The 26772-nt window shown below is 40.7% G+C and overlaps 1 protein-coding gene across 3 annotated transcripts in view; it reads right to left on the bottom strand.

The window, feature by feature from the left end:
• LOC144678950 (apoptosis regulator Bcl-2-like) overlaps positions 1-26772 on the bottom strand; it is a 301946-nt gene that overhangs the window by 126750 nt on the left and 148424 nt on the right. Inside the window, exons 2-3 of one of the 3 annotated variants that reach the window (XR_013576221.1) lie at positions 16314-16609; positions 10132-15144 (exon numbers count right to left, since the gene is read on the bottom strand). Coding sequence is in view for 1 of the 3 variants with exons in the window: in XM_078539073.1 (XP_078395199.1) it covers positions 16475-16609 (135 nt within the window). In the remaining 2 variants the exon portion in view is untranslated. Of the gene's footprint in view, positions 1-10131; positions 16610-26772 lie in introns of those variants that run through there. The other 2 variants (XR_013576220.1, XM_078539073.1) reach the window with 2 other exon arrangements.

Raw genomic sequence — 26772 nt, forward strand, 5'->3', positions numbered from 1 at the left:
GGATCTGGGGATGGAATGCCTGGAATGAGGGCAGCCCAATGGCTTCACAATGACTCCCTAGCTTGGTGAAGGAAGGTGGTCATTGCAGGGTTCTGTTCATTCATGTCTCTTGTTCAAAGTCCCACAGACACGAGGAGGAGCACAGAATGCAGGCAGTAGGCAATGCTGCCTTTTTCATGGCAATCAGGAAACTGAGGAGGGGAAGAAGGGCCCATTGCCGCCAGGCAGGGCAAGCGAAGAGCCTTGCCCTAAGGGACATGGGCCAGCGGGGCCACATCAAGACCCAGAAGTTGAGGAGGAGAGACCAATTCTGCGGAGGCGTGTGGCGCGACCCAGGGTATACTGAAGGTGCCTCTCATACTTGCAGATGAGTGACAGTGTCAAGGGCACCTTCGTTTGTCAAGGGACATAGTGGCTCAAATCTGCCACATTCTTTGGGAGGATCTGCTGCCACACAAACTGGGAAGCCATCCATTTCCAGTGGCTCTAAAGGTGACTGATGCACTTAATTTTTCTGCAAATGGCTCGTTTCTGGGCTCCACAGGGGACCTCCGCGGAATATCACAATCCTCCTGCTCGTAAATGTATCAGAGAGGTCACTATGCACTATTCAATAAGGCACATAATTATGTCCAGTTGTCCCTGGATAAAGCCAGTCAAGCTGCCAGAGCAGTGGGATTTGCAGTGATCTCTGGCTTTCCATAGGTGCAGGGTGCCATCGACTACACACATGTGGCTTTAAGAGCCCCCTGACAGCACCACTACAATTCGTTAATAGAAAAAGCTTCCACTCTCTCAATATGCAGCTGATCTGCGATCGTCGAAAGCAGATTATGCAGATCTGTGCGAGGTACCCTGGGAGCTCACATGACTCTTACATCTCGAGTCCACTCGTAGGTGCTACAGATCTTCAAGGGACCTCAGCACATTTGGGGTTGGCTCATTGGCGATAAAGTCTACCCCTAAAAGACATGGCTAATGATGCCCATTCACAGAGTACTCCAGATTGAGCCGCCCATTGGCCTGCTGAAGATGCATTTCTGATGGCTGGACCAGTCAGGTGGCGTGCTCCAGTACCCTCCCCAGAGGGTGTCCCATATCATCGTGGTTTGCAGCCCTCTACACACCTGGTGCTCCAAAGGGGGGGTGCATTGCCGGATGGAGAAATGGAGGAGCTGTACGTCTCCTCCAATGAGGAGGACGTTGAAAGGGATGACCTCGAAGAGAGCGAGGATGTTGATGCCCCACAGGAAGAGGTTATGGCACGGGCCTGTCATGGCAGATGTGCCTGTGAGACCCTTATAGCGACAAGGTCCAAGGGTGATGAGGACGACTAGCTCATACAAACCCATTTCACCTGTGCCCTCCATGCAGGCTCGACATTAACAACTTCTTTGCTATCCTCAGCATCTCAATGAAGGACACCAATCTCAGAATCAGTAGTCACTATCTTGTGTGACGATGGCCTCATCCTTGGAAGGCTAGGCAGCCTATGGAGCCTGTGGCCAATCTGTAATGGAATAAAAACTACACCAGTGCTCACCATGAAGCAAGTATACATGGTGCAGTCCTTACAAGCAGTGTGCCAAATTTCACTGCATATGGCAGCCTTCAAGAGGCAGGAGCAGCACTGCAAACCTCAGTGCATTCATGGCAGTCTGCCTGGAGCATTGCAAGGCACCTCTAGGACAATCATCAATCACTGGTTTTCGCTTGACCACCTGACTGACCTGAATCCAGGCTGCAGCATCTCCCCAAAGGCTATGCAAGGATAATGTTCTGGCCTCATCCTCATACTGAGTCCCCAGTATGAGATTGTTGTGAACTGTCACTGTCAATCACGGATGCGAACCTATGATTCAGGTTCCCTTTGTGTGCACAGAGAGAGTTTCAGCAGTGCCATCATCTGATCATTGACAAGCACTCATGGAGCTTCCCAAGTTCACATCCAGCATTGCCTTGGCCTTTGGATGTGAGGTGGCCCAGTCAGTCTCAACACAGCATTTAAGCATCACTTAGTCACTTTGTTGATAATAAAGTGCACACATCAGATGTATTGGAGCTTTGCTCTGATCCCATCTGAGGCCTCCATATTTTCATTCCAGCAGATTAAGATATACATGAGGAAGCCTAGGACACCAAAGGAACTGTCACAATCAGATATCCATGTCGATTGCCCTTCTGAGAGCTAGCAAAGGGATGATGTCATGCCATGCTAGTGAGGCCTTCAGGTGAAAACCAGCATGCTCCCATGTAATAGACTGGCACCATGAGGCTAGGCACACATCTCGAATCTCGCATTGTTGTGGCCGTCTAGCAGACATTTCAGGAGTCACCAAGCGATAACTAGATCCATTGTTCTGTATCATGTAGGTTGAGAGTGGGAACTATTATAGGGGTAATGTTTAGCTGTAAACGCAGTCACAACATCATGCTACAGGCCATCTTCAACAGCTAAGGTCCCCACACCCAAGCCTGCCAGACATTACATGGAGGCCATTGAAAAATGCATTAGGTTAGAATGACTCCAATGCAGGTCACCATTAAACCTATAACATCGACTTTAGTGCAACTGCATCAGGAGAATAAACAAAACTGCAAAATCTATACTCATGAGGCCACATGATATGATCTTCTGATACAAGTCTTACATATACATTGCCCATGATATCAATAATATCATGTTGATATTGACAGGCCAGGCTTGTATCTGTTGGAGTTTAGAAGAGTAAAAGGCAACTTGATTGAAACATATAAGATCCTGAGGGGTTTTGACAGGGTGGATGTGGAAAGGATGTTTCCTCTTGTGGGAGAATCTAGAACTAGAGGTCACTGTTTAAAAACGAGGGGTCACCCAGTTAAGAGAGATGAGGAGAAATTCTCTCTCTCAGAGGATCGTGAGTCTTTGGAACTCTCTTCCTCAAAAGGTAGTGGAAGCAGAATCTTTGAATATTTTAAAGGCAGAGGTACAGATTCTTGATAAGCATGGGGGTGAAAGGTTATTGGGGGTAGGTGGGAATGTGGAGTTGAGGTTACAAACAGATCAGCCATGACCTCATTGAATGGCAGAGCAGGCTCAAGGGGCCAAGTGGCCTACTCCTGCTCCTAATTCGTATATTTGTATAGAGCAACTGGCTTTGTTCATGTCGCTTCTGTCGACATAAAGGTGACTCACTGAACTGAGATTGGGCAAAACACCAGAGATCTGAGGGACATGATGGGAGATAATTGTGGAGGGGCGGACATCTGTTATACTTGTATGACCTCGGAGCATGGCATCATATGGAAGAGTCATTCACTAGATGAGACTTTCATAAAAGCAAAATATATTTACCCATGTGCAAAGTATATACAGTGAGTGAACACCCGTGCCATCATTATGCTTTCAGTGCTTCTTAAAATTTTTTACCTTACCGCATCCTCAACATCCTCAGCAGAGGTGGAGGCAGCCTGCAGACTGCTATGCCCTGTTGTCTGTGATGACCTTGGCGGGTGTCCTCTGGAGGCCAGAGGCCTGGAGGGTCCTGGCTTGCTATGCGTCTCCTGCTGTGGGGCAGGTGCACCCTCCTCTGCCTGAGCAGCTGGAGTTGCTGGAGCCACAGGCAGAGGGGATTTGGAGTAACTGGACAGCCTTGGAGAGTCCTGGGTGCATTGTGCCCCCCACCCCCACCCCCCACCACCCTGAGTGTCCGGCTGATGCTCCTCCTCCTTGTGGGTGCCCGAGGGGCCCCTCCCTGATGCTTTGAGGAGAAAGGGCACCTGAAGGGAGATTGAAGTGCCCCACTCCCCTCTCACCTAGCCACTGATGGATCCCACTTATGGCTACAGAGCTGATGTGCAGGTCTGAGCGCATATCTGGTACAAACTGCTGGACCAGGGTCTCCATGGAGACACCACCCTTCCAGTGGTGACCTTGATGCGTTTACATGTCAATGCCACAACATCAGACTGAATGTGGACAGACTCCTCCATTCTAATCTGGTGACGGCCTCTAACAATTCTGCCTGCTGTGCCCCTGTTTGTCTTTGCAGCTCCAACATCTATTTGAGAGCCGATTCCAGAGGCTCGTTGGTGGACTTGGACTCAGCACGAGCCTGGCCTCCAGCAGTTCTCCAAGTGACCTTGGCTGGCACTGCCTCTGCCTGCTGTGAATCTGAATCTGTGCTGTGCTCACCAGGTGGTGATCCCGAGCCGGCTCAAGGTCTAAAGCTAGGTTCCAATGAGGTGTGTCTCTCTGCGCTGGTGGAGGGTGCAAGTGAGCACATTGATGGCTTTACATCTAGTGAGTCCTCAGGATCCTCATTCGAGGTGGTCTGAGGGCTAGGGCTGATAGGCTGGCTGCTTGTGTCCCTCCACCTTTTCTTACTGGTGGCTGTAATAAAGAGAATTAGTGATTGGCTGGATAGTCTCCTACATTAAACATCACTCACAGTTTCAGCAGGTGGGTGAAGACTACTGGATGGACCCTTACTGGCTTGTTAGGGGACACTGATCTGGATTCCAGCACAGGAATGATATCTATCCTTGCCGGACAGCTCTGCCACCTGCTCCTCAAAGGTGGCAAGTGGCCTTAGCTCCGGCATCCTTCTTCTTGTATAGGATCTATCCCTGTTGTTGTGGGCAATCTTGTCCTGAATAAAGACGCCTGTCTGCTGTGTTCGCTGTATAGACAGATATATGGGCTGAGGACGCAACTTGTGCAGGATATTACAAGGGATGATGATGTTGAAGTGTGTAAAAGAAATTCAGTGACGATGTCCCTTGTGCCTCACATCCCTGTGGACTGTAACCCTGCAAATGCCTGATGGCCTTATGAGAGTTTGAGTTGAGAGTGAGAAGGCTAAATTACCCTGGTGGAGCAGATGAAATCATTCATCCTCTTCCTGCATTGCAGGGGATGCTCTTCTATGGACTGTAGACGCTGGCCGCGCTGGCGACCTGCTGCCAGGCCTGGGTGGTGAGGGTGGTGGACGTCTGGCTCCCATTACAGGGGGAACCTCGGAGCACAGCACTTCTCTCTTCTCGGGGCCATCATGCCCTGCCAGACAGTGGGAGCCATGCGGACTTTCCAGTCTGTCACCGCACTTAGTCTCCGAAAGTTCTGACCTATGTCTTGGACTATTTCTTGCATCAGCACATGATGTGTCAAAAACGCTTTCAGTTTTGCTGAACAGGGATGTTTTGTGAAGCAGGACTAAGGCAAGAATGTGGAAATTGAAGTAATGTGAGAAGATCATTCATTCATGTCTTTATGGCCCAAACAATGTTGGTCTAATCATTTTGTTTATACTGGTAAAGTGATTGGAAGAGCTTAAGTGAACCATGGTGACTGAACGACCAGGAAAAGTGCATGATGAAATTTGAATTCAATAAAAGCTGGGTTAAGTGCATGTTCTTTGCTCTGTATTGTTACTTCAACATCATATCATGTGTCTTTTATGTATTGTGATTTAATAGTTGTTTGCATGAGACACAGAGATCAAAGGTAGAATTGGTATGAGAGTTTTGAGTTAACCACTGCATGCTGTAGTCTCACTTGATGTGGAGTATGATGTACCCAAGCTCTTACAGTAAATCATGAGCTCAGTGGTGAATCATATAATCGCTCTGGAATCGTGTAGAATTATTTACCTGAGTATCCTGTTGGATTGCATATGAACTCATTAAAGATGCGAGTCTGTTGTTGCTAGAACTGATTTCTGTGTACTACGGCATTTAAAATAACAAAATGAAATAGAATGGGAAAGCAGCTATAGCAAAGCACACAAGTAGGTCATTCAGAACCTTAAGTCTGTTATTTCATTGAATGAAGTCACCTCATCTGTACCTCAATTCCATTTATGTGTTTTTTTTTCTCCATAGCTCTTGATACCGTAATATATAAAAGCCTATTATGCATAGTCTTGAAAATTCTAATTAATCCAACATCAACAGTCTTTTGCAGAGAGAGCTTCAGATTTTGACTACCCTTTCTGGAAGTTTCTTCCTGATGTTATTCCTAAAGAGCCTAGCATTAATTTTAAGATTACGCCCTCTTGTTCTCAATTTCCAGGCAAAGGTCTTAGCTTCTCTGCCTCTACTCTATCACATTCTTTTATAATGTTATATTTCTGGTGAATATGCACTGTACCTTCAAAAAGTGGAGTGTATACTAATAGTTAGAGAAGCCATAATGAAAGAGTAAACAAACATGGAACAGTTCTGTGAAGGCCTACGTTAGCAATCAAATTGGAGCGACAAATTAGGTTCCAAAGTTCAATTCCGAAGAAGAATCATATTGGACTCGAAACATTAACTCTTTTTCTCTCTTCATAGATGCTGCCAGACCTGCTGAGCTTTTCCTGCACTTTTTCTGTTTTTACTACAGATTAGGTGGTAGATGAGAGGGTTCTTCATCTAAAAATGGAGTGTATCAACTTGCAGTTCACAGTTGCCATGAGAATGTATGCATGAGTGCTAGCAATAATTCTGTGAACTTTAAGAAATTGTGTGCGTGTGCATACATTCAATTGCCTTATTCTGCTGCTGGATTTCCAAGATGAAAAATGGTGATGTTAGCAAACAGTGCATCAGGGAGCTGTGTACTGTATGCACTGCAGGTTGACTTGACATTGCTGAAGTCTCATTTGAAGACATGATTGCCTGGACTAGGGTGAATATGTGCAGTCCCAGTCTGGTGAAAGCAACCTACTCGCAGACCTTCTTTTTCCTTCCTATAATAAAAGTAGGAGGAATATCCATATTTGGTTTTTTTTAAATGAAAAGTCTTGCTGCCAACTAACTGGGATAAGAATCTCAAAAGATTAAATAGCCAAAACAAAAATTATTACAAAGCCACAATCAAAAGTCTAATTTCATATGTACTTTAAATTGAAATAAAGCTGGGATCCCCTCTGAACATCAAATTTGCATAATTTCAAAGTATGTCTCACCTTGACCGCTCATTTTATACAGGTGAACTATGTGCACAACGCATTCCCAGCCAGAACATTGTGTACTACATCAAAACTAATCTCTTGCATGTTTTCATTTATTTCACTTCAGCCAAAAGATCATGATGACCCACAGTGCCTGGACATCAATTTCCAGGCCTCAATCATGCATTCCATTCTAATGGTACCTGCCATGGTAACTGGGAAATTTATGCTTTCATTTACTTGAACTAAAACAAGCCACGTAGCAATTCAGCTTCGGCTTCAAGTAAGCTGGTTTGAGCTAATCTTTCACATTCACAAAACCAATGTATATGGTATGTTCATCAGCAGGCTGCAGTAGAGCCACTGACCTTCAGCTTTATTGAAATTAGTATCTAACAAAGTATTCAAGAATTTCTGAGCACGTCACTCCCCTGATCTTTTCCTTCCTTTGTGCCCATGGCCAGAGTAAACAGTGCAAAAGTCAATTTGCACATGAGTCATACTTGGCTCATTTAGGCTAGCCTGTGGATAATGTGGCAAGAGACCAATGGACAACATATTATTTTCCTCAATGACCATTAAAACTTATTTCTTTCTTAGCTTCTCAATGGTTGTATAAAGGCACACTTTGATCAGTTCCCCTCCATAGTAAAATTAGTTATATTTTATGCTTTGCCTTTCATAAGGAGTTCTCCAGATTAAGTGATCTGTTTCTTGGAGACTGATTAGCAGGGACATTTGGTATTTCAAAACTTAAGAAGCCGCCTATTAAAACTTATGCAAAGGTGATCTCAACTCGAGTTTCAGTCCTTTCAGATGCATGACTGAGGATTCCGTGTTAGTGAGGACAGGGTTATTTGTACAGCAAAGCATTCTAGTTTGGCTTTGGGGCAAAGAAGTGGGTCTACACATACATCTGCTTGGATGGATTTTGATAGTGTACTTTTTTTTATTCGGATGAGGGATATAGTATTGGGTAATTGAGCACATGTCTTCTCAGGCACCATGGCACTGATATTAGCACAAAGGATGCGGGGGGAAAGCTAGCAAAGAACTCAGCAAGGCTGGGAATGTAGAGGCGCTGTCAAGCTTAATGGAGGGGCCTCATTTAAATCATTTTGGGCTGACTCCCACATATACAGCCGGCCAGATTGACTGCCAAGCCAGCGGGTGGGAGAGAAAGCTGCAGGAGGCTGTTTAGGCTGGGGACATGTGTAGACAGTTCCGGTGGCAGTCAATAGGGAGGAAGAAGCTCGGGGTCACGATCAGGGCAGTCAACAGGAGAAGAGGCAGACGGAAGTTGATTGATTTTTGCTGTGATCTGCCCTGCAGGAGGCTGAAGATTTGGGGAGAAGTCTTGCTCCAGAAGGACTGCTACAGGGTGCAGACCTTGTACTTACTACAGACAGGCCCCTCCAGACTCAGATCTGCTGTCAGACATCTGACATGAGCTCCCCAGTGCGCAGTTAAACTTAAGTTGCAACACTGATGATGCCATTGCAGTGTTACTTGCGAACTTTCATTGAGCACCACCTGCTTTTGCAGGAACCACATTGACGGCCTGATTTGCATTTTTTTAAATTTAAATGGTTGGGAATGGGATCCAGTTCCTCTATCCTGATATTTCATTCCAACACTCTCCTGCCCGTTTGATGAGGGTAGGGGGTTAAAATCAAGGTACAAGTGCCGGTACCAATTGCTTTCCAAGGTCAGAAATAGATCCAGAGTATTGTTATCTCTATTCTGCTGCAGCGCTAACACCAGGTTTTTCTCCTCCATCTACTATCTTTTCCTTTATATCATATAGACTTTCATTAGTAAACTCCATTAGATTTCTGAGGCTTTTCTTGACCTTAACATACAGTCTAATTAGGAAAAACATAGTTGTGCAACCTTCCATGCAAGGCTAAAATCAGATTTGAGCTGCCAGTGGGGAGGCCTGCTGCCATCAGCAGGACAGATTCACATCAAACTTCATTTTTCTTTGCTGTGTTTTAACATCATTTGATTGCAGATGATAACTATCAACTTGTTCAAAAACAGAATTACCTGGAAAAACTCAGCAGGTCTGGCAGCATCGGTGGAGAAGAAAAGAGTCGACGTTTCGAGTCCACATGACCCTACTATCAACTTGTTGTTTGTTTCAAACTTACAGATTGAAGCCTGTTTAAATTCATATGGGTTATTCAAGCTAAAATATGCACTAAACCCAACTGCACATTTTATAAATCAATGGTCGAGATTGACATTTGCCTGTTCATTGAGTTTATTATGAACTATAATTTTAAACAGGAAGGTGCTCACTTCTTTAATTTGCTGGACTGGCACTTATGATAATGGTAACTTAGGAGGAGATCAAGTGGTATCCACTTAGCAATTTTGACTTCAGGCACGATTCGCATCCAAAAAAAAGAGTCTGAGCTATTATTTATGCTCAAAAATAGTACTGCCGACTTAGTTATGGGAACATATGGGAGAAACATGGGCTTTTCATTGTGAAAGGAAGTGACCTTACAGAAATATAATAGGTAGTAAATAACACAGAAAATATTAATCTAGATAATTCAAAGCGAATCGTGAAAATAGGATGTGGTCCAATTCAAATTACTAAACAACAAATTTAAGACCAATATTAAGAGGTTTTAGGTAGGATGTTGGAATCATTTAACAGTTGGATGCATCATGGTGGGAGCAGAAGATTCGAAAATCTTTCTGGATAATTGAAATAATCATCATAGAATGATACTGACAGAAGGAGACCATTCAGCCCATTGAGCTGTGCCAGGTCTTTGAAATAGCTATCAAATTAATCCCATTCTTACTCTTTCCTTATAGCCCTGCATTTCCTTCCTCCGATAATGGCCACATAGCATTCCTCATCGGTATCTATCTTAAGACATGAAACAATAAACGATGCATGACAAAAAAAACTGGTAAGGGTCAACTTTCCACTCACAAACTTACATTTTTTTTAAATCAGTGCCAAAAATACCCAGTACAAGAGAGATCAGAATAGTCATTCCTTACTGCCTGGCTTTGAAAGGCAGAAAACCAGTTACTTTCCTTGCTCCCTCCCCCCAGCTTCACATTTATTTTAATCTCTATCAAGGCTTGACGCCTTCACCATCCAAACCCCCACCAACCCAATCAGACGGGATGAACACATGCTCTAAGAATTCAAGGAAATGAAGGATGGCTTCATTATAAAGCAACATAAACAACAGTTTGATTTTATTCTGTGCAACATTACTACACTAATAAAGTGAATGGAGTCTGCAGTGGCATATTTTGATGGCTATTACAAAATAATCACACATAAGTATATTAAAAAAAACTTTATAAGTATTTTTGTTTACAAACTCAGTCTTGCATTTACTACACCAAAATCACACATTTAAAATCTTTCAACAGAATTATAGAATGTTTGACACTTTTCATACTATATTTTAAAGAAACTTATATAGTCATATGTAGCTTATATATGAAGTCTAGATTTTATATAGGCCAGGTGTCCTAATAGTTCTTTTTCTCTGCAAGTTACTGTAAAATGAAGGCCATTTACAATGAGCTGCCATTTACTATCTAACATGTCCTTTATTCCAAACTTTGTGCAGGAATGCAGCTTTCCCAGATCTATGAAGATTTTCAAATTTAATTGGATAATGGTCAGGAAATAGCATATCTGTCTGATACAATACAGGATTTTACATTTCTGTTTCAAAATGGCCACTGAAACTGTTGTGAGAATGTCTGTGTTAGGATTATCCTTCCTTGACACTCTGGACTGCAGCCACCACTAGTGCCTGAGAGAACTTTTTTTTATGTACAAAACATTTTTGCCTTAATATTTCACACTTCGTATTATGTATACAGACACACACTTGAAACACCACAAGTTTAATTATGATCATGATCGTTTTGGTACATTTTCAATCATGAACAAGCATTTATGTGGGAAAGGTAGTTTTTTTTAATGCAGGAAAGGGTATAGTTCACCACCGGAAAAGTCTGGTTGCATCTCTAGCAATGTCACATCAATGTCCTATAAATCAGTTTTGCAAGTATAAAGCACACACAAATGGTTATGGACTCCAACAATACATTTTTCATGAATTTAGTTGGAAATGCTGATCTAATTTGGGACTGAGGTCATCCCTTTCAGCCTTCTGCTGTGTTCAAGCTTCTTTGAAAGGGGAAATAATTTTTAAATATGGTGCAAATGAAGGCCAGAATTTTATACTACCTCCAGGAGCAGGCAGAGGGGCATAAAATCAGGTGTAGCATGCCCATCACTTATCCACCTTTGCTGGAATTTTACAGGCAGCACGGTAGGTATCCAGTAGCCAGCCTGTCCTCGGGACAACGGAGGCCCTTAAATGGCCAATTAATGGCCTCTTAAGGGCATCCCTTCCACTGCTGCTGGTATTTTACCAATGGCTGGGGGTGCCCACGTCTGTAGTGTGCATGCTCCTGGGGGAGGGACTCCAGTTCGAGCACTTGTACCCAGAGTCTCCTCCGAGTGGTAATCACGACAGCCCTTGTTCCCCCTCCCTACCCTCGCCTCACCAGCCTCCTTCCCGGGGCTTGCCTGACTGGCCCCAGTGAAACTGCACCACTTACCTTGCAGTCTGTCTTCCATGCTGTTCTTTGTGGTGCTGTTTGGGCTGGAGAGTTCCCAGCCATCTGATTGGTTGGCATCTCTTGGAGGCAGGACATCCTCCAAGATGAGGGCAGGAGCTATGACCTGAGTCACTTAACAGCCTGACAGCCATAAAATCAAATCATAGCTCCCTGGCCTTGCGGAGGCGGGCTCGCCCCCGACATTTCAGCCAGGGGGCAGGGCCACTGGCTCCATGAAAAAAGACTACAATGGCACAAAGCAATGGCTCTCTCAACTTGTGGGCAACTTCTGAAAAATCAAAGTTCCATCTAACATACAAGTACATCAGTCTTCAATGTCTCTTAAATACTTCACAAACTGAAAAGTCTAAAAACTATTGACATGAATTATTTGTGGTTAAAAACAATGGAAAAAAACACTAGTTGAATGAACATATAGTTTATATACAAACCATTTACATCCAAAGTGACTTGTAAAGTACCAAGAAGGTAATTGTTGTATACCAGGAGCATGAATAAATGAAAAACATTTTCAACAGATCAATAGCCAAACAAGGAAAATCCTTAAGGGCACCCAAGGATTCCTAGTTAGCTTTACAAAGATATGTGAATCCTCCGCAACCCCCATCTTACATGAGTCATTTTCATTACAAAAAAATAGTTGTCATTGTGGACAAAAAGAAGACAAAGTCAACCATACAAAATATTTAAAGGTTCAATAAACTCAGCATCAATCAGGTTTTTATTCTTCGTACCTGGAATCATGATATATCAATTCTATAGCTACCTGTGTTCCATGTACAAACAATGGATTCTCCCATTCACCATTACACCCTTCAGTTATTGATGTGCCTACATTCCGATTACCAGTGTGCATATAGACATATTTTTGAAACGTTGTAATTGAAGCTGCATATTGCTTCATCAAACTACTTCTTTGAACTGACAGTCCACTCAATCACAAATCATATGAAGTATCCTTAATACTCAATAATGGTGGATTAAAGAATGGATTCAGTCAGAACAACTTACCACATTTTAAAAAAAAAGAAACATTCTCCACCTAGTACTCTCTTCCAACTCAATAATACCTTGAGACAAATAAGGATAACAATGCTTGAATCAGCTTGGACTAAAACAGGATTAGCAAAAAAAAACTAGCCAACTCAAGGTACACCATCTAACTTGGAGTTTTGTTTGGGTGTCTAGCCACTTTTACCAAAGTCTCCATGAAAACAGGTGCATACCTAATGAAAGATAAAAAATACAATACAACCCTTGATTATTTTTTTTAAAGCCAGGTGCAGACTCTTTTTCAACCTAAACCTGTCAAAGTCCATTCTGTCAAAGAAAGACTGCTCCTCCTTCAGGTACCGTGCCATAAGAAGCTGATAGTGACCATGGACTTCCATTGGGTTGGTCCATGATTATGTTTGGCAAAGTACTGCAGGGGTTTGCCGTTGCTTTCTGCAGTATGGCTTATCAGGAAACTCCTGCTCTTACTGCCTGCCATGAGACATATTGGAAAAATTTACAGGCTGATAATCAACCAGTGCGGCCACATTCTGAGTGCACCTTCCGTGACTATCAAATCCTGAAGTGGGACTTGAACATGGAGCTTCTGGCCCAGAGGTAGGGACGCCTCCACAGTGCCACAAAGCCTCCCCAGAAAAAGGCTATTCATTATATAAAATGTGCGTATCAATGGAAATTCCAAGAAAAAGATTTCAGAATATCTTATCCAATTACCATCAGCGTTGATGGGCTAAGATGGAAGAATTTTTTTAAAATTAAGGTTACATCTGATGAGGTAAAAGTCCCCTTACAATAGCTGTTGGAAGTATGTTTGATAGAGAATCCTTTGCTTTAAAAAACTATCTTCCGCATGCCACTGACACACATAACAAAAAATGTATTGGATGGAGTGTACTAAATTAAAGGAATCCCAGGGCAAGGAACAAAACTTTAAAATAAGCAATACATTTACTAATTGTAAAGGACCACTCTGTTTTATCCAAAATGATAAACCTACAAAAATGCTGTCAGTTGAATGCTATCACTGTTAAATCGTGTTTTATTTAAAAAAATTGGTAACAATTAAGAATACTTTTTGCCAGTTAAATAAAAAATATTACTTTCTACAAAAATATAGTAGAAGAAGTTAGTTATTCTGAACTCTGTTTAGAATTGCTGCATAAAGAATACATACTTGCATACAGGCTAGGCATCTCCAAAAGGGCATCAAATCCTTCCAGAAAAGTAGTTGGGCATTCCAGATGCTGGGAGACACTTCTATCAAAATCAATATTATAACTTATTTTCATGTTCCTCAGATGTCTCGCAATGTTGTTTTGTGGCACACATTTCAGGATAATTGTGCCCATGTGACTAGAAGTTGAGCAGGACTAATGGTATAAGGTAGAAAAGGCTGCTTAATTGGTGCTGTATATTTTGTAACAAGGACTCAATACGATAATGGAAAGGTATGTCTACCAAAGATCACACCTGAACAGCCTGAATATTTTGCATTAAGTTTAAATGCCATTTTTGCTGCCAGGCATTTAGGTTGGGCGGTGAAGATTAGGAACATTTTAAATAATAAAAGTAACCTTTATTTCCTAAATTAAATGAATACTTTGGGTTAGACTGGATTTAAATTTCAAAAAAGCAAGCCAACATCTTGTAAACCTGGTTTCTCAACCAAGTATTTCTTTCTGCTCATTTCCTACAAGCTATTGTGCAGGTTTGTAGTTTTATCAAATAATTAGGGCTCATCATAATGACAAACAGCACACAGCAATGAGTACAATAACACAATATTATACAAAAATAACACATCAAGTAACAGAAAATATTACACCCAAGACGCAAAAGCGCAGCTTCTAAAATGACAAGATAGCTTCCATCCTGCAATAGAAATAACATACTAGAGTGCACTGAAGGTGCACAAACACACAAATTATACCAAGTTTAATCTTCAAACAGAAATGGCTTTTTTACAACCACATAAAATGCTTAAAAAAATATTTTTTTCTAATACGTGCTTAATTTTCTTGTTAGCCTTTTATCACTCCATATGAATTTACAATACTGTTAGCTTTCTGATGATTTCAGTTTTGCTCGTTCCTTCACAGTACATTCACTTTGTCTTATGCAATGTTGGTAGGTTGAAGTTGGTAATCATCAGTAGGTGAAGCACTACTGTAAATACAATTTGCTTTCCCTTTACCATCTGGTAATCATTATGACTATAATTTACTTATACTTCAGAATTTTCAGTGGATGCATTAGAAGCAAGTACTTGAGTTGGAAAGCATTAAAGCACAGGTAAGTCTTGACATTTTAGAAGCAGAAGTCACCCAAAGAAGTTTAGTCATACTGTAAGGAATGGTGAACTTTCCCAAGGTCCCTGAAGCCAATCTCCATGGAAGTGTCACGAAAGCAAGCACGGTCTTTAGTAGTTTGCCGATGTGGCATTTTCTACAAGACAAAGGCACAACATTCCATTCTAGTATCTTTGAAGAGTGAGAATATTCTAGACTTTGTTGGTGAGCAGTTTTTTGCAAAGTCATGTCATACAGCTGGATTCTCTGGTTGGAAGTAATTTCTGTTTGGGAAAATGTATGTATTTCACCAGCACAGTCAGAAAGTTCAAAACTAGATGCATTATCCAAAGCAAGCAGTATCTTATAATCTTCACACAGCAGTAATTTAGGAATCACTCTTTGGTATTTACTCTATTTAGAGCTGGTTAATTATTCTACAACACTTACCTAATAGCAGCCTCTCTGTTTAGTAAGAATTGTAAACTTTAAATAAAACTAAAGAAAAAGTTTGAAGTTAAATTTTAAAAGCAAATGGAGGGGGCTTTTGAGAGTATGTTTCTTTCTTAAAAACACCTATTACAAGTACGATAGTTAACCATCAAAAAAATGTTGTGCTGAAATCTAGAAGCTCATTAAATATGCTCTTCACATTAAACAAGAAAATATTCTACAAAAATGATATAGTTCAGTTATACACCGGAGAACAATTATAAGCTTTTCTGTTTACTTTCAAAAACTAAATTTTACCATGGTGACCTTTGGCAAGTTACTCAAGCATCAGTTTTTTGTGTTTTTTCCCTTAAGTGCTGGTGTATATTTGCAAAACTGATAATAGCTATTTATTTTTCAGTCCCCTTCCAGTTTTAATTTTCTTCTGAATTCTTTACTATCAGTATCAGATGCCATTCTAATTGCAAGCAGATCTAAATATAAGCTAAGTATCAGGTATAAGTACACTCTAAACAACAAGAAATCCTGTAATACCCGTTCAATGACATATGTTCAAATCAGCACAAAGAAATCATCTTCAGCCATTCCATGAAGTTCTGTACAATGATAAGTCTTGGGGTCATGATTAATTTAAGTTTTGGTTAACACAGCTACTAAAGCCACACTTTCCAACACTTTCAGTAAGGAGATTATTGGGCAATCCCTGTCATGCACTCATCTTAATTCACATAACGCTCAATTGTCAAGCACTATACTATAACCAGTGCATTACAAGACAAGACCAAAATCAGGGTTCTTGCCTCACACACTGTTGCAGGCAAAATTCTACCCACTCATATCATTATCTTGTAACACAATCCTTCCAATATATTATGAAATGTAGATTCCAGTCAGCTTAAGAAGTCCAACCCACAGTGAAATGTACTTTTAGAATTTGCTTCACATTTACATTTTCATGAACAAACTCATTGCAAACTCCAAAGAAATATTATAAACATACCTGAAAAGTTTCAATGATTATAAATATAAGAATATTTCTAAGGTGTCAAGAGGGCTGATATTTTGATCCCATTAGATAAAACAACTTGTCTGTAACCTGAAAGCAGCCTAAGAAATTTTTGCGAGCAGTTTTAGTTAAAAAAAAATCTTGAATAATCATGGCTAATACTGGTGGGCTAGATAAGCAAAGGTTATACAAGCCCCCACAGCAGCAATGCCCAAGACAGTCCGAAGAGAAGGCCATGGGATGTCGAAAAGAGGTTCCACATTGTTCCCATATAGGTCCACAAAGGCATCCTGTAAAAAAGGAAAAAAATGGAAATTAGTGAATAAACCTTTCCAGAGTCAATAAGAAATTAAACTACAGTGTCCCCCATAGAATATCAATACAGCTTCTTGTACAATGGGTAGAATTTAAACAACCAGAGGTCACTCTAAATGCACTCGTTACATGACTTTAGATACTGAACCACACCTCATAGAACAGAGGCAAAATGATATAGGGTACAGTACCATACTGGTTAAAGTAACAGAAAAAAGTTTGTGCTGAAATCTGGAAGCTCATTAAATATGTTCTCCACATTAAACCACAAAATACTCTACAAAAATGACATATTTCATTCAGATATCAGAGAACAATTATAAGTTTTTCTGTTTACTTTGAAAAACTAAATTTTACCATTGCGAACTTTGGTAACATTAGTAAGTTGCACAAGCATCATTTTTGTGCTCTTTTATTTTTTTAAGTGCTGGTGTATATTTGCAAAACTGATAAAATCTATTTCTTTTTCAGTCTTCTTTCAGTTTTAATTTTTTCCTGAATTGTTCAGCTGGTATCATTTGCCATTCCAGTTGCAAGCAGCTCTAAATATAAGCTAAATATTAGATTCCTACTCTATACAACAAGAAATTCTGTAATGCCTGTTTGCTGTTCAGTGACATGATCAATAAATTTTGACATGATCAATAAATTTCTCTATGTTCAACTCACAGAACTAAGAATTTGGAGCAGACTAACAACCCAAAGGCTGTGAGTTCAAAATCACACTTCAGTAAATATTGAAAATGAATTCAATAAATGTGATAACTTGTAGACTATGAAAATTGCCCTACCTGATCTGACATAGATGTGATTCTTCATGTTCTTTGAAGTGACCTAGTTACAAGTTTCACAAAACAACCACTATGCCAGACCAACTAGGAATAGGCAGTAAATGCAGTTTTACCAATGTCACAGGTATCTGCAGAATCTTTTAAAAAAAGATACATCACAGCATGTTCACATTTAACATGGATTCGGTTTTTAAAAGGCTGAATACTTTAACATATTTCATTTTTGCAGCGGCACGAGCAAAACAAAGGACTTTGTATTATTCTGTCCTTACACGTTTCACAAATCAGTCCTTGCAAATAAATTAACCTGTGAAGACTATAAATATATTTTGAGAGAAAGCATATGAAGAAAATCTTTCAACCAATAGAGGGCATAGGGGATTCATGATAACAGTGTTGCTCAGGTTGACTCCCGATTTTGTATAATTCCCTTCCATATTACATATATTTTAGGATTTATAGCCAAAGACTTGCAGCACTTCTTTGTGCCTCCAGTTCTTACTATTTGAGGTGCATAAATAACGTCGTTCATGTATAAATATAAGCAGGCAGATGGCAATATAATGGAACGGTGAAGGGCCATGCCAGTGTCGGGCACCACCAAGCATGAAAAGAATAAAAGAGCTAAACCAGGGAGCACTGAGTAGATGGCGCCACGTTTATTATTTATAAGGCTGAAGAGGAAGAAAAGGGTAAGGCATGTAGGGAGTGCCACAATTCCAAGGTCTTGGGAAAAAAATCATTAATGCAGAAGAACATATAATGAGAAAGGTCACCGACTCACAATTTTCAAAATAAAATGGGTAGAGTCACAGGATGCAATCCACAAATCATCAGTGAAAATCCTAGAAGATCCACTAATCCCACATGGTTAAAAATAAATTTGATTTATTCAATCGAAAACTGAAGGTCCTAAATATAAATAAGAAGAATCACATAATCCCAATAAATATGTCACCTGTTTTCTGGCTGTAAGAACCTTATGTGAAATGAGTTCACTCATCCTCAAATCAGTTCCAGCAGATACAAACCTACAGCTTAGAAAGGACTCAACAACAACAATGTGCACTTATATAGCATTGTTAATCTGCAAAATATACCAAGAAGCTAATTTAAAACTAATTGACAAATGTTGCAAATGTGACGTGAGAAAAAACTTTTTCACATAACGAGTGTTTCGGGTCTGGAATGCACTGCCTGGAAGAATGGTGGAGGCAGGTTCAATCGAGGCATTAGATGATTATTTGAATAGAAACAATGTGGAGGGGTATGAGGAAGAGGCAGGGCAATGGCACTAGGTCATAATGCTCATTTAGAGAGCCGGTGCAGACACGATGTGCCGAAGCGCCTCCTTCTCTGCCGTTAAAATTCTGTGAAGTCCAATTTGATTGGTACAGGGAAATAAGAAAATGCCACCCGCTGCAGTAGAGAGTTGCCTCTTCTGAAGTTGGAACTGAGGCACATTGTTGAAGTGGCATTGAAGAAACTTACATGTAACTGGTTGTACCTGACCTGGGAGTGTTGCACAAAGGTACCGGACGGATGGATTTTCTCCTTCAAGTTAGGAAGCATGAGTCAGGCCATTTCTTGATGTCATGTTCCCAACTTCTGAAAGTCAGCCCATTCACATGGAATTTTCCTCTCTTAGAGTCAGGGTCAGCTGTGGCCGCGGCCTCCTGAAGCAGGCCTGAGGTGGCACCGGAGGTGGATAGATGCTGAGGCTGGTGGGTTAGAAGGCCTAGCTCCATTCACTGGAACATTGGCCCAGTTCTGTACATGATTGTCAGGCTACTTAGCCCTCACCCCACTCACCCAAGCCCTATGCCCCCTCATATGCCCCCATTCCCCCTCATATTCTTCCATGTTCCCATATCCTCCCTACCCACTCCATACCTGCCATGCCCCATTCATACTCCCATGGCCCGTCCAATCACCTAGTAACCATTATGCACAATAGCCATATAATAACACTGGGAAATCTTTGAAAAGCTCATGGAATTTTTTTTAAAAATCACTCATCTATCCAAACTTCAGTTGAAAAAACTGTCCCTCTTAGAAGCTAATTGAACTGTCAAACACACAGCCAATGAAACTTCTTGAAAAAAACCTCTTCTCAAGAGCTCATTAATCTATTAAAATAAAGTTTTCAAAAGCCTTTTCAAAATCCTTCATTTGCTCATAAAACTGTCAATTAAACAAAGCACACAGTCCACTCCACAGCTGTGTCAACAACCCCTGCTGAGCTAAATCTACTAATGGGGCTTGGAACTCAGCCATGCATTCATAATGGAATTACACTGCACATCTGAATAAACAAACACCATAAAGCTCAAAGACAGTAGAGTCTTTGAAGTTGCCGGTCCAGCCATCCTCTTTTTCAAAAGTACACCAGATGGAGCTTCAATCAAAGGATATGATCAGTTTTGTCACAAAGTATCTAAGGCGTCTGGACTTTAAATCAACATAAAATCAAAGCGTAGTGCCCAGATGACCTATTGGAATCAGATTCTCCACTAGATGAAATATTCTAATGCAAGTGAAGACTTACACAATGCTGAACAATTTAATGGTCACTTACCAATCACTGCATCAATAATATATTTAAATTATCAACAACATCTAAATATGATATTTGAAGTTGGCAAGAGTTTTTAAACTTACCTGTCAGGTGGTTCCTGACTGCACAACAGGCTTCCCCCAAGATTCATGAACTTACTCACCTTGTGGTTCACACAGCCTTCAGGAACCCACCCACCTCAAGGAAACTACCAAAATCAGGGAAAATTGTATTTGCTGCAAGCATTTAAATGGTGATACCAATGTCATTTTACATGACTGTTAGGTCACAATATGTCACGTTTCCTGCCCTGAGGAAAATGGCTCCCATCGTGAATGGCATAGTAAATACAAATTTGTGTGCCCACACGTCTCCAGCTTGGGCCTCCTTACATAGGTTTGCTTAGTGTTGGGAGGGGAATATCCAGCACTGGGTTTGTGAAATATTCTGCATCCAGCACCAGAATGCCTCACCATGTTGCGCATAAAAAAGACTTACAAACGTTGACTTGCAATCACTGTTAAATAGCACCCTCGTTGATGGGTATTGATTTCAACTGAGTGGAGATATACTAGGAGATATGTAAGTTTCATGTATTTCAACTTAGAAGGAACAAGAGAAAGTTGAGTTCAAAAGATTATTGATCATAATTGTATTGATAAGACATGGAGGATGAGATACGTTGATGGAAAAAGAAAAAAAAGTTTTATAGAAATGTAGGAAAAAAAAGATTTTTGACCTCAGAGTAATTTTGGAAGTTTTTCTCTTAAAAGCTGATCATTCCCCATTATAAAAAAATATTCCCCAGGTTTCAGGCATTAATTGGTTGTGCAATGGCACCTGAATTTTGAACAGGCAAATAATAGTAATTTAGAAAAGAGCTGCTTGCCATAATTCATATATCTGTGCAATATTTAAAAACAACTGTCTGTTTTAATGTAGCAACATGCATCAGTGCCACGCTGTCCTTTCAACCAATCAGATCATTCAGCCAGCGAGAGAGAGAAACCTTTCAGCCTTGACTTAGTGGTAATACTTTTACAATTGTCTGAAGGGCTTAAGACCTGACTCCAGAGCTTTGAACACATAATCTATGCTGATACTTCAGTGCAGTAGTGAGGGAGTGTTGCATTGTCATGTTAAACTCAGTTTATGTCTGCTCAATCAAGCGAATGTTAGATCTTTGAAGAAAAGCAAGGGAGAGTTCCTCTTTGGTTCTCCTGGTCAACATTTATCCCTCAACCAACTAAAAGAAAGATCAACTGGTGGTACATTTCATTACTGTTTGTGAGATCACGCTGTACAGAAAATGGTCATGTTTGCCTGTTTAACAACAAGGACTAACGATACTTTAAGGCTAACTCACTGATCATGAAGTTATTTAGATGCCCTGAAAACATGAAAAGGACTGTGTAAATGCAAATTTGTTCTTTCTTTCAACCAATTAAATCTCTGAATTTTAATCAATCAGATCCAAGAATCACATTTCTGACTGATCATTGCATTCTACCAAAATATTTTTGTTTCATACAGATATTATGATAGCTCAACTATCCATTGTATAGCTTGAAATGGCAAATAATCAACTAAATAATTAAGAAAAAGAAAGCACAAATGCACACAATATGCCCTTCAATTGTGTGATCACTTAGACAGATACTTCCTTCCCTTTCCTGCCAGTTAAACGAACAGCCACTATCCAGGTACAACTTCCCCATTCCCCTAACAGATAGAAGCGCACCTGCACACACTACTACTCTGCAGGACCTAGTCCACCTCTCCCTACAAAGCATTCTAAAATCATGTGTACACTGGCAATTTCATCCTTCTCATCCTTTTGTGCCAACCATAGCCACCACACACTCTCCAGTTCACTGCCGCCCAATGCTCTAGTCTACACTACACCTTCAACCTCAGCTTATGTGTAACCTGCTGCCCTCTGCCCTTTATTTGAAAGTCCAATGGCTTGTCTGCTACACATTCCCGACAACTTGAGCCTCACTTCCGAAAATCCAGCCCAGCTCTACCTTTTCTTCTATTTAGTCTGGTACTTGCAGTCAAGAGAAGGTGCTTGCTGCTAACTTCAAAGAAAGCTTCTCACAAAGATCTAGCAATCTCTGTGGCATGGATTTTGTGTTTCTCAACATTAATTTGAATATGGCACCAAGTCAAGGAATCTCCTTGTGTCCAGCAACAGTGATGTCATCAAGTGGGGTAAGCAGCCAATCAAATTGAAGCATTCTCACAGAGACCAAAACAGGATGTAAAAAGGATTGATTATCCTTTACTTTTTATAGTTTTTACATATTGAAATAAAGATTGGAACATACACTTTAGAAGCTCAAATATCATTAACTTAAATATTTTAAAATAGAGGAATGAATTGGCAAAAGTTGACATTAGGCAAATGTAAAATTGATTTTCCAGAGCCATGGAAGTGATTTGGCAGCAGTTATGACTTAGTACACCATTAAAAATCCAGTTACACTTCATTCAAAAAAGCACAACTTTTTCAGAGGTTTTTAATAGCAACATGACAGTGTAAAAAGGGAAGTTCTTGTCAGTTCAGTGATTTCTAAAGATTGCCACCTGCAGGACTTCATCAGTGCACCCTGTGGAGAAGCAGGGAATCAATGACAGCTACTTCTGGATTTCTGGGTTTAACTGCACATGTGCAGGTGCCAGAAGTTGCTGTCAATTTCACAGTTATAGTGATGGCAATTGTTGAGTTTTGCCATCAATACAACTGAAAAATTGCAGCCAATATCTTCTTAGCAGCTCTTGGCTATTTAACTCCTCAAGCCTATTTAAATAGAACTTCTGACCCCGGCTCAAATGCATTTAGTCTGACACAACTAAAAGACATGAATCTATAAAGGCTTATCAAACATTGCCCCAATTTTAGCTAACTAAAAGTTTAATGAAGTTAGCACAATTAGCAGAATATAATTTCAGAGACTCAAGTGACAACAGAGTACTCATTATTTTCAATCCTGGGCATGCAAATTGCCTGCAAAAATAGCCTTAATGCATCATGTATTCTAAAAGGAAATTAATAAATTCCAACCAACATATTACAAATCCTTAACATTAGTTAAAGGAAGAAAAGCAGCAAAACAACTGTAACAAGCCTAAATTCAAAAACTTCAGATGTGACTCCTATAGTTTTTGGAAGATTAGCACAAGAAATAAGGATGGGAGACAAAGAGATTGAACACATTACCACCTTTTCCATTGCCTACATAGCTATAACCCTGTAGCTGCGTAGTCCTGAACCATGCTGCTCCCTATGTTATATAGCAGTGTATGCACAGATTTATGTACATATGTAACTGTGGTGGGTGACCTTGTGCACCTGCAGTGTGTAGAAAAAAAACTTAGGCCAACAAATTCCTTGGAGCTGCTCCCACTGTCAGCTTTATCCTGCCAGACGTGTGTATGTAAATGGGGCTTCTGCCCTACTTCACAGAATCACAGTGCAGAAGAGGCCCTTCGGCCCATCGAGTCTGCACCGACACGTGAGGAACACCTGACCTACTACCTAATCCCATTTACCAGCACTTGGCCCATAGCCTTGAATGTTACGATGTGCCAAGTGCTCGTCCAGGTACTTTTTAAAGGATGTGAGGCAACCCGCCTCCACCACCCTCCCAGGCAGTGCATTCCAGACTGTCACCACCCTCTGGGTATAAAAGTTTTTCCTCACATCCCCACTAAACCTCCTGCCCCTCACCTTGAACTTATGCCCCCTTGTGACTGACCCTTCAACTAGCTGCTCCCTATCCACCCTGTCCATGCCCCTCATAATCTTGTACACCTCGATCAGGTTGCCCCTCAGTCGTCTCTGCTCCAACGAAAACAACCCAAGTCTATCCAACCTATCTTCATAACTTAAATGTTTCATCCGAGGCAACATCCTGGTGAATCTCCTCTGCACCCTTTCCAGTGTAATCACATCCTTCCTATAATGTGGTGACCAGAACTGCACACAGTACTCCAGCTGTGGCCTCACCAAGGTTCTATACAACTCCAACATGACCTCCCTACTTTTGTAATCTATGCCTCGATTGATAAAAGCAAGTGTCCCATATGCCTTTTTCACCACCCCACTAACATGCCCCTTCGCCTTCAGAGATCTATGGACACACACGCCAAGGTCCCTTTGTTCCTCAGAACTTTCTAGTGCCATGCACCTTGCTACATTGCAGTAACTTCTTACATTACAATCGCTACACTTCAAAAAGTACTTCATTGGCTGTAAGCGCTTTGGAGCATTCTGAGATCAGGAAAGGCGCTATATAAATATAAGTCTTTTTTTTTTCTTTTTTTAATGCCAGCAGAGTGAGGGCAGCTTTGAAAAATCTGCCAACCTTGTTTTCAAGAAAATTACCTCACTGTCAGAGTTCATCTCTCACCATCTTTTCTCAAAGACTTTTATCCAAATTCTTTCAGTGAAAATCTGCTTCCATCTCCCATCCCTTCCCACACCAATGTAGCCTCCGATTCACAATCATAGAAAGAGACAGCCGTGCCAGCTCTTTAGCAGAGCTATCCAATTGCCACCCCGCCCCCACCCCTCCCCCCCGCCATGTTCTTTCTTCATTGCCCTGTGAATCTTTTTCCCTTAAATATTCGTCCAATTCCCTTTTGAATGTTACTACTGAATCTGCTTCCACCACCCTTTCAGACAGTGAATTCCAGATCACAAAATGTTTCATGTCACCTCTGGTTCTTTTGTTAATCACCTTAAGGTCTGATTACTGACATTTCTGCCACTAGAAACTGTTTCTCTTTATTTAATCTAACCAAACCAATCATGATTTTTGATCTCAATCAAATATCCTCTTAAGCCTGCAGCCCTGAGGAGAACAACCAAATCGTTTCCTGTCATTCCACCTAACTCTAATCTTTCATCCCTGGCACCATTTTAGCAAATTTCTTCTGAACACGCTCCAAAGCCTTGACACCCTTGCCAAGAATCCCGAGTGCCTAGAATTGAACACCATACTCCAACTGAGGCCTAATTAGTGTTTTATGGAAAGTTTATCATAACAACCTTGCTTTTGTACTCCATCCTTCTGTTAATAAAGCCAAGGATCCAACACACTTTTTTGAACTGTCTTCTCAACTTGTCCTGGCACCTTCAAAGATTTGTGCACTTACACTCCCTTAACATTGTATAATTAATACTGTCTCTCCTCATTCATCTTACTAAAATGTACCACCTCACACTTCTCGGAATGCAACTGCATTTCCCATGTGTTACCAATTCCTCCTGGAGTCTCTTACCACCCTCATTATTATATTTCTGAGTTTAGTATTGCCACCAAACTTTGATTTGCCCTGTATACCCAAGTCCAATGTGATTGGAGTTACTTTAAACCTTTCTTAAAATATCAAACCTCAATTAGATGTCAGCCAACTTTGAAATCACTAGTTTTGCATGAATTTCTCTTTGAAGGGAGCTTCTTTGGTTCATTTTTCATTTCTGTGGACTTTTTTTGTTTCTGAAGCCCAATACATTCAGATGTACATGCCTAAACATTTAAAGCATTAAATAGTCTGGCAATATTTATCATAGTGCTGAGATACTGTGCCCAGCAGCTATTTTATATTAGCTTAATTTTCTTTCAATAAATAATGCAATAAATTGTGTTTCTGTGTATAAATTGAAATATCCAGTCTCTAATTCCTTAGGCTTTTAACTAGGTAAAAGTACAAAAATAAAATTTCTCTGTGTACTATGAGGAAATTAAGAAATCATGAAGGAAATGACTGGTTAAAATATGCTTCTCTAAGAAACATGTACTGTTTTGTCACAGCTCTTTTTTCATGTTCCCATTTCATCAAACTGAATCCTGATTTTCAGCATTGTGGCTTAAATTTTCTCTCCTTAAGTGGCCTACAAATCCATTTTCTATCTCACCTTTCCACACTAGGGTCAATTTTCAACTGTCACTCCTGCTGATTGCAACAACTTATATTTACATTCAATATTCCAAGACACTTTGCAAGAGCAGTACCAGACAAAATTTGACATTGAGCCGCATAAGGAGATGTTAGCAATCTGTGACCAAAAGCTTGATCAAACAGTTAGGTTTAAAGGAGTATCTAAAAGGAGGAGGGTTAGTAAAGTGGAGAAGTCTCATTGGGGAATTTCAACACTTGAGCTCTAGTGGGCTAAAGGGATGGCCACCAATGTTTGGGTGAAAGAACTCTGATGTATAAGAGGCCAGAATTGGTGGAACCCAGAGTTTTGAGGGTAATAAGGCTGGAGGGGGTTATAGAAATAGGCAAGGCAGAGGCCACAAAGGCATTTGAAAACAAGGATGCGAATTTTAAATTTGTTGGACGTGGAACCAAGGTACATCAGCAAGCACATGGGTGACGGGTGAACAGGATTGCTGCAAGTTAGGATACCAGCAGCAGAGTTTTGGATGAGCTCAAATTCACAGAGGGTGGAAGATAGGCATAGGAAGATAGAAATATTGCAACCTGCCTCGCTAAAATGGTTGCAATCAAAGTAAACAGTGTAACTAGTTAATGATTTACACATTTCAGAAGATTTCATTCAGTAACTGAATGTCCTGTTGTATTATTAGCTCACCATTAGCAATGTAGGCGAGTAAAGTGAAGAAAAAGGAAGTGAGAACTTCCTGATGAATTAAGCGGTGAACAGCTGGGCAGGAAGTGACTTTATTTCCATGGTTATCTCTATTGGTTCAACAGGATATCCTTGCTGCATTGTGTTGAATGAAGCAGAGCGAGGTTTCCATTTAATGAAAGGGAA

Source organism: Cetorhinus maximus, chromosome 3 (genome assembly GCF_964194155.1).
Source record: "Cetorhinus maximus chromosome 3, sCetMax3.hap1.1, whole genome shotgun sequence".
Taxonomy (NCBI): Eukaryota; Metazoa; Chordata; class Chondrichthyes; order Lamniformes; family Cetorhinidae; genus Cetorhinus; species Cetorhinus maximus.